The 10,128-nt window shown below is 24.4% G+C and overlaps 1 protein-coding gene across 2 annotated transcripts in view; it reads left to right on the forward strand.

Moving 5' to 3' along the window:
* The window catches only part of LOC100203998 (caskin-1), a 55,489-nt gene that overhangs the window by 2,265 nt on the left and 43,096 nt on the right, over nt 1-10,128 (forward strand). Inside the window, exons 2-4 of one of the 2 annotated variants that reach the window (XM_065804018.1) lie at nt 3,722-3,866; nt 4,216-4,264; nt 6,258-6,355. In XM_065804018.1, coding sequence (XP_065660090.1) covers nt 3,776-3,866; nt 4,216-4,264; nt 6,258-6,355 — 238 coding nt within the window. In that variant the 5' untranslated portion in view covers nt 3,722-3,775. Of the gene's footprint in view, nt 1-3,690; nt 3,867-4,215; nt 4,265-6,257; nt 6,356-10,128 lie in introns of both variants that reach the window. The other variant, XM_065804017.1, reaches the window with a different exon arrangement.

Consider the following 10,128-nt stretch of genomic DNA (forward strand, 5'->3'; position numbering starts at 1 on the left):
GTTACAGATGAGAGATTAGATTAAAAACCAGCTGCTTGTTCTAAGCAATCAAAAAGTGAAGATTTTTTTTGTCAAGACAAGGATATAAAGTTAAGTCGTCAACAAATAGAGCCACTTTAGATGTTAAACTTTTATGAAGATTGATACTGTAAATAAGAAACAATACAGGAGCAAAGATTTAAGGGTACTACAAGATATGTTGTGGTACCCTTAAAGTTACTTGAAATAAAGAAAAGTGTAGGTATTCAAGAATAACTTTATTACTGCAGTTAGTAAGAAATAGTTTAATTATCTCAAAACCTTTATATAAAGAAAATAATAACAGAGTGAAGGTTAATCGTAGGATAGTTAAGAGGTCAATGTGTTTTCCAGAGTTTTGAAAAATTGGAACCACTTATTAGGCACTTTTAAAAAATTAAATATTATTAAATATTGTATAATTAATAAGATGAAATGTTAGACTTACTTTAGTTAATGACATAGTTGAAGACTAACCAAAAGTCTCTAGAAACAACATCTGATATAAGATACAAGAATTAGTAAACTGAGAATAACAGAGCTTAACATCAGTCAGGACCTTTTTACATTGGCTTCTTGGAATAATAAAAGGACATTTGTTCTTAAGAAAGATGTTCTTGTAAAAAAGGTGTAAAAATGATTAATAAAGCAACTGCTCAAGGTTGTGTGCTCAAAAATATGGAGTAGAATAAGGTTTGACTTAAAGAGTAGAAATAAAACCTTTTAAACTTTTAATCGCAATTTATGCATACATACTATGGATATAAACATATATGTTTGCTATTTATTTAGATGCTGGCTTACTATATCCTTTCATATTTATATAAACTTTAGTATTTATATGGTGTAGTATTTGCGGAAAGAGAAGATGATGATGATGATGATAATAATGATTATGATGATCTTGTTGATCATGTTGTTCATAATGATGTTTATACATGCATATTTATATACGAAATACAACATGAGTTTTGAATAAAAGAATTATCCTTTAGGATGTATAAATGTTTATGCAGCCCGGGTCACAAACCCGGCCCCAGCCCCGGTTATATTTTATCACACCCGGCCCCGGCCCTGGTCATTTAGTAGCTAGATATATGTTTAACTTTTAGGAATGATCTTCACTATGCCACTAGGTATTACAGACGCTGCTGCAATTAAAGTTATAATTATTGAGCCTTAAAACTCTTTTAAATTTTTCCATTTTTTTTTTTTTAATTTGAAATTTTAAACACAAAATTATTTTAATAAGAAAATTCTTTTGTTTAAATAGATTACTTTTTTTACTATTTTGTATTACTATTTTGTTTAAATAGATTACTTTTTTTACTATTTTGTATTACTATTTTGTTTAAATAGATTACTTTTATTTAAATAGATTATTGTTTAAATAGATTACTTTATAAAAAAATTTCTAAAAACAACTTGCGTATTTATAGAAAATGTCTAATCTTGATATCGCTTTAAATAAAATAAAAATATAAAAAAATGGCGTCGCGTTTTTCATATTATGTTTGAGATTTCTCGTTAAAATAATTTTTAGTCAGAAGCTTATATTGTGTTAACAACATATAAGATATAAATAGAACATTTGAATGGCTAATTTTTGTGAGTCTTTGAGTACATAAAGTAAATTTAATAGTTAAGTAACTGTAGTTAACCGGTTGTTTTGATTTAGTTTATAGGTAAATTTACTGTGATGTACTTTATCCTTTCAGTAAATAAAACTAAATATAACTTTAAAATATTATTGGCTTCCACACAGAGATTTAAAGTAATTTAAATTCAAAACGCTTTATGTTGAATGAAAATCTCTGCGCAAGGGAGCAAATGATTATATTTCTATTTAAAAGATAAATTTAGCACGATATACTTCATGATCCCTAATAAAAAAGCTTAGACAAAAACATTATTTTTAAGAATGGCCAAAATAATGCTGAATTAAAAAAGAAAAAAATAAACAAAAAAATCGCAAAAATATTTTTTTATAAAAAAACATGAAGGTGTGATAAGCAATGAAGGTGTGATAAGCAATGAAGGTGTGGTAAGCAAATCTTTGACACTTCTTATTTGTAACATAATGCTCATTTATAATATATATGCTTATTTATAATATAAAACAATAATACTATGGTGACCTAAATAGACTGCTGTACATGTTTATGTTGTACATTTACTACATAGTATTTTGGTATATACAAGCCTTCCTGGGAAGCTTGTGCAGTCGCACGCCTTGTTCGTTTACGTTTAAAGTAATATTTTTTAACACACTAACCACGGCAGTTTTTTAACTTTTAAAGTGTTTCAATAATTCACAGCAAAAAGCTAAACTACTGAGAAAAAAAAACTAACACTAAAATAAGGAAACAAAATTGTAATGAAATATCAAATATAAGTTAAATAAACAAGAAAAAATTTAATAATTAAAAAAAAAAAAAAACTTTTGTATTTTTTTTTTTAGGGTGGTTGTTATTTTTAGCTACAGAAATTAATACAAACTAAGGAAGAAAACATATTTTATAACAACAATTTTATAATTTTGTAACAACAATTGAAAGTTTTGATATGCAATTTATTTACGATTTTTATAAAACTAATTTGCTTTGTACTTAGAACTATGAAAAGCTTTGTTAGTTTTTTACTTTATTTGTTTTCACCTCTTTTAGTTTTTAAAAATGCTTTTGCTATATTTGACGTTTTTTCTCAATACTTATATAATAAGAAAATCAGAAAATAAATTTCTATTTATTTGTAAAATATATTATTTGATTAATAAATTTTGTAATGATGGAAGAAATTAAATAAAAGAATACCATTGTTTTTTTAAAAAATATATTTACAATACTTGATGTCTGTCTTGAATTGTTTCCTTTACATTGCCCAATTTTCAGCGTCAAGACAAATTACTAGAGATAATGAACATAATGAATTCTCTGTTTAAAAAAAATGTATTTTTTTTTTTTTTTTAGATTATTCACCTTCCCAATTTAAAAACATAAAAAAATGTTTTAAATAGGCTCCTAAAAGTTTTGTTATAAAAGTTCGGTAATATAACAATGCAGATTTTGGAGCGTCAATAACAAAACTTCATCAGGAAATAAATCAGGTTTAAATGCACAATTTGGAGAATCCAACAATAGTACAGACTATTACAATAGGGGTGACAAAAACCAAATATTTTATATTTGAACATTAGTATTAATGACTTTTTATTATTTTGCATAAAAAATTTGTTAAAAAATAAAAATTTTTTTTTTTTACTAGTTGTCTAAAAAATTACTTTAAACGTGGACGAACAAGGCGTGCAACTGCATGTGCTTCTTGGGAAGGCTTGTATATATGTTTATATCTACTACATTAAATATATTATTTCTTTTTTAAAGTTTAGTATTATACTTTACTATATTTATATTATATTTTTGTGCTGTTATACTTAATGAAAATTTAGTATTAAACTTAGTTATAATTATACTTTATTTTTTGTATTTATTATATATCTCGATACTTACTTATTTATTATTGTATTTTTGGATCATTATATTTATGAAAATTTTAGTAAAAATCTAATTAACAAACAAAAATTAACAAATAATCTAATTAATAAAAAGTAATCTAATAAATTTATAAAAAAATTAGGTGTTATTAAAAGTAATTTGTTGTTTTATATTGCAGAAAGCTATTATTAGATTATTTAAATGAATAGAAACAAATATGTTTATACAAATTGTATAACTACTAATATAAATGGCGTGTGAAGATGGTTAAAGAAAGTGACCTTATGCTTGCTGTGAAGAACAATGATGGTCAGCGTGTGAGAAAATATTTACACAAGTTTCATAAAAGTGGAAGTAAGTGCATGCAATATATGGTTAGTTACCTTATTTCAAATTTCATAAGTTTGAAAGTTCACAAATATTTTTTTTATTTCACAAATATTTATTTCAAAAATATTATCAAAATTTATTTTTTAAAGAATTTTTTGTAACTAACAATAAACAACTAAAATTTGAGTTTAATTTGTCAAAAAGTTTTTAATTTCTTTTTATTTTTAATTTTTCATTTGGTTTGTTTCTGTTTTAAACTTTTGTTTGGTTTGTTTCGTTTTAAGCCTTTTTTTTTTTTTTAATTTTATAAAGGATTTGTTATTTAATAAGTTTTTCTGAAATTGTTATAATTTGTATTTATTGTTTTTTTAAGAAAAGTCATTGGAAAAGAAGTTTGGTATAAACAGTACAGATTCGGATGGGTAACATATTTTGAATATATATATAAATATATATATATATATATATATATATATATATATATATACACATATATATATGTATATATATATTAGGGTGGTCAAAAAACAACATGTTTGAAAAATATCTGCAGCTTGCACCTTAGTGTATTCTGTATGATAAAATAACACTGGATTTATAAGTTTTTTGAATAAAAAATGTTTTAAGGGGTGCCTCAAGAGCCTTGAACATTAAATTGGTCCCTAATATTAATAATAAAAAGGTTTTTTAATGATGATTATTTTCTTGTTGAGTCTCAAAAGAAGAAAAATTATATTAAAATTTCAAAATTATCATTTCATAAAAAAACATTGAAAAAAATATTATAACTAAAAAACTTTGTAAAAACACATATTTTTCATTTTTAATTAAAAAATTTCATTTTCTAGACCGCAAAATCTATAAAAATAACTTTTTTATAAAGTGATGATTGTTTTTAAAATTCTTATATAATTTGTTAGGGACCCATTGAATGTTCAAGGGTCTTAAGGCACCCATAAAAATATTTTTTATTCAAAAAACTTTTACATTCAGTTTTATTTTATCATATAGAACACATTAATGCCCAAGCTGCATATATTTTTTAAACATGTTGTTTTTTAAACCACTATAATATATATATATATATATATATATATATATATATATATATATATATATATATATATATATATATATATATATATATATATATATATATATATATATATATATATATATATATATATATATGTATAATATATATGTATATATACATATATATATATATATATATATATATATATATATATATATATATATATATATAATATAATACAATATAATATATATATATAATATAATATAATATAATATAATATATATATATATATATATATATATATATATATATATATATATATATATATATATATATATATATATATATATATATATATATATATATATATATATATATATATATATATAATATATAATATATAATATAACAAAAATAGTATAGCAAAATAAAAGAAAAATTTGAAAAAATTAAATTGTATGAATCAGGAAAACATAAGGAAATAAATGAACTCTGAAGCAAAGATGTTTGAGGAAAAAAAATAGATAAATAAAAGTTTTTGAGCATGAAGGAGTAGTTACAGTAAAAAGATGCAATTTTACTAAGTGACAAGGCATCAATGATTGGGTTTTGGTTGATTGAAAAAAAAAGATACTTTGCAATGAACATTGGCCATGAAATATTTGTAGAAATGAGAAAGAGATGTAAATGGTGTGGCAGAGGCTTGAGCTTGGCATTTTAAACAGATTCAACTAAGTTTACAAGACCTTTTGAAGCTTTTCTATAAGACAAAAGCGCATCATTTTAAGAATCAGCCAACCATTTAAATCTGACTTTATATTACATATAAGGTCAGATATAAAGAGGTAGAGAATGTAGTTTAGAAGAAAAGAAAATGCTAAGCACACTAAAGTGAGTAAAAGAATATGTCAAGATAAATTAGACTAAAAAAGATTTGTTTAAATTAACATTAAAAATTATTAAGATAATATGCTAAATTTCTGGAAATTTTTTAGGTTTTAATTTTAATTTTACTTTTTTGTTTCTGGTAACAATGTTATTGTTTTTGTATTAGTTTTTTGATTTTTTCATCAAAAAATATTCAATAAGATTTGAAGTAGTAGAAAAAATAAAAGAAAGCTTAAGAGTCTTAAAACGAACTTATAAAAGCGAATAAAAAATGTACTTACCTGGCTAAAATAGCAGAAGTTTTGAACCAGACTATTGATATGACCACCGGTACTAAGTTGACTAGAAATGCTATTAAAAGCTTGAACTGATAGTTTGAAAATTTAAAAATGGTTTTCCAATTTTTTTTCACTGAAGCAATATTTTATGCAGTAATTATGCCAAAATACAAATTAATTAGTTAAATATTTTGTTTTGCATTTTTTTAGGTTTACACCTCTTCATCATGCAGCGTTACAAGGAAATGTTGATATACTTATGGCCATCATTGAAATGGGCGGAGATCCTAATGGGAAAGATAATAAAGGTATTTACTTTGTAAATACTTGGTAAATATAATAACTGATAGCATCATTTAGATTTTTTGTTATGTTTTTAAGAGCAATCTCAAATAATTACTAAATTTCTAATAAATTATTAATTAACCTGTTAATTGTATTTGTGTAAACAGTATCTGTGTTATAATTATATTTGTGTATTTTTTTAAAAGGAATTAATCTTTGGAATATTTTAAATATAATAAATGCTTTATTTTAAAGTAAAAGTTTTTTTTTAAATTTATTAATTGTAGCAGTTGTTTTATTATTTATAAGGACACAAAAAATCTTTTTTTATCTAGCTAATGTTCTAATGTTTTTTCTGAAGTTTTTTTAAATATTTAAATTCGCCCTGCGAATATGCATTTTTAGTTTTGAATCAAATCTTGAATTGAAGCGGATCTTGATTCGCAAATTGAATCAAATCACAAATTGAATCGTAATATGAGGAAATCCAAGTTTAAGCATCTTTTTCCAAAAAAAAAAACTTTACTTTAAAACTTTTTTTTGCACATATTAATTTTTCAGTGATTGTTTGGAAGCAGCATTACAATTACTTTCGATTACAATTTTTTTACTCAGGCTGAAATATATAAAAACATTTTGATAGCATCTTAGTTTTGGATAACAGCACACTTAAATACACCTTATGCAACCTATATCAAAAAATATCAAAAAATATAAACCTATGCACATCAACCTAACCAAGTTTGTTCTTTGTATATATTTCATTTATGAAATGACTCAAATGGCAAAACCAAGAGTCTAACTAGAATCAACAAAATTGGACAAAATTTTGATGTTCAAATTTCTGATGATCTAAAGTAGAAGAGTCAAACATTCAGCACTGCTGCTATGGCAAATAAAATTTAAAAGTTTTAAAGTAGAGAAATAAAGTCTAGAAAAACAGCTATACAACTTATGCCTGTTCCCATCTAAAATATGTTATCACCGCCTGGTGTCTTGAAAAAGAAATCATTTCACTTGAACATATTCAATGATCGCATCCACTTTTGTTGCAAAACTATTAGTAACTGCCTGGTTTGATATAACTTTTTTAACAATCAAGTTGGAAAATAATTGGAACGCTCTGCCAGATGAGGTTTCTAATGGGTTTTACATTGACAATTTCAAAAATAAACTAGATCAGTAAACTTTATAATTACCACACTTATTACATTATTGCCATTTTCTGTGACTGTATTCTGCAGCTATCCATCCATCCATTAATTTAACCAAAAATTGAAAATTATAAATTTTTATAATTTTACAAAATTAGGTTAGGTGTCACTCATATAGTTAAAAACTAGTCATTGGAGTCACTTATCTTTTTTATTTTTCAAAATTGTTTCTTTCTGTTTTTCCTTTTCTCTTTTTTTCCTTTTCACTGTTAAAGAAACACTTCCTCCATTTGCGATGTCATTGCAAAGTGACATACCTATATAAGCTATTTTGCTAGACTACAGTTCTATTCTGTTCCATGTTACTTAAATTTGATATATGTATATATATATATATATATATATATATATATATATATATATATATATATATATATATATATATATATATATATATATATATATATAGATGTATATATATATATAGATGTATATATATATGTGTATATATATATATATATATATATATATATATATATATATATATATATATATAAATATATATATATATATATATATATATATATATATATATATATATGCATATATATATACATTTATATATATATATATATATATATATTTATATATGTAGGGTAATTCCATATGAAATCATTTAAAAAAAAAAGCATTTTTGATACCCTTATGTCTCAGAATTTGTTCATTTTTACCTCACTTACCTCACTTGCAGTCCATATTATAAAAATAATACTGCGAAAATTTTAATAAAAAATACACATGGGTTCCAGAGATATTGTCAGTTGAAATAATGATGACTCAGCATTTTATCTGAAGCAACTACAAAGCAACTTTGACATATAGTATCTTCATAGTGGCTCGGGGAAATTTTCTAAAATTTGGTACCCCATTAGATTTTTACTTGTGGAATCCAAAAATAGTACTCTCAAGACTCAATTGTTTTAGGAAATGCCTCGCTTATCCATTTTTGTTCAAAATTATTAACTTATAAGTTCATGATTTTTGGAGGTAAAATGAAGACTGTGGCCCATAATCCCAAATATAAAGTTTAATTGTATATCATTATTTTATCTTAGGTCTGCTGAAAAAAATTAGATTCATCAATTGTCTTTCTAATACTTGATTAAAATTTGCTTTTAAAAATTGTATCTTTTTAGAAAAACTTAAATTTTGTAATAAAAGCAATTGAAATGTTTTTTAAAACATTTATTAGAATGAAACATCAAATAGTGTTATTTATTGTCTAGTTTAGGACACTTATAGTCATTGGCCTAGGTAGGGCCAGCGGGTCTCTGACCATCTCTGCTCCCCTGTGTCATGGTCAACATCCTCTGAAAGGTAACAAAATGATTTATGTTTGTAATCCTTGAACAACATATTGATAGTTTTCAGCAAAATTTCCTAAAACTAAGTGTTCGTTTGGGTTAAGATTTTCTTTACAGTTTTTTAAGTATCTACTTTGTGTTTTTGCAATATATGAATGAGTGGTAAGGTTGTCAATGCTGTCACATAATAAATCATTAAACTTATTTAGTAGCAATGATTGTAACAGTAGTGTTGCATGATCAGTACATCTTCCTCAAACTCATAGTCCATAAACTCCTGCACTAAAAAACTTTTTAATGCTTCAATACAAGGGCATTGGTTACATCCATGCAACATACATTCTGTATTTTCAAGAGAACAAACAATCAATGCCATGTAATCTTTATAATTTTTATTCCACCCAATGGCATCAGTGAGGAATTTTGTATTTTGATGATGTATACATACACATACATTATGAGTACCTGACACATTAGTTGTAATGCACCATTTAGGTTTAAGAGTACAAAACTTTGACTAAGTGACTTTGGCGTTACGCTAGTTTTTTTTAAATGCAACATGTAATTCATTAAGATTGAGTAGCAATAATCTTCTTTGAACAAGTTGGTTTTTCTTAACACTTACAAAATCTTTTTTTCTGGCATCATTCTTGAAAGTTCATTACTTTGATAAAAGTTAATCACTAAATTAACTGTTTCTGGTGAAAGTGGGTTTCCAGTTTTTTTCAAGCAATAATAGAGTTTCATGCTCATTTTTAACTTTTCTTGCAGTTCGAACAAGTTGCTCAGAAACTTCAAAGTAGCTTGATATCTTTGTATGTGTCCATGATTTTGGTGTGAGGGTTAACATTTGTACCTTGTGGTGATAAGAGTCAGTCTCTGAAATTTTTATTTTTATTTCACACATTAAAATGCCTAGATCATTATCATTGTTAATATTGTTGTTTGAAATGGGGCTTTTTATTTCTGTTGTTAAAGAAGTTTCTTTAATGTCATATGCTAATGAGACCATTTTTGCAACTCTGTCAAAAGTGTTCTCAAACTTTTGTTTTGCTGCAGGCAATTTGCTGTGTTTTGAAAGACTTTTTAAATTGACTGGTGAAATTCCATGCAATTCTATAGTGGTATCTAACTTTATTTTTTGCTCACTTTTTGATACCCATTCCTCCTGTGAATTTAAATTTTCATCAGTTTCTACTGATTTTTTGTAAAATTTACTGCAGAGTTTCTAAGCTTGGGTTATGTAAACATTATTTTCAAGTCTAGGGATATCTTTAT

Source organism: Hydra vulgaris, chromosome 08 (genome assembly GCF_038396675.1).
Source record: "Hydra vulgaris chromosome 08, alternate assembly HydraT2T_AEP".
In the NCBI taxonomy this organism is placed as follows: Eukaryota; Metazoa; Cnidaria; class Hydrozoa; order Anthoathecata; family Hydridae; genus Hydra; species Hydra vulgaris.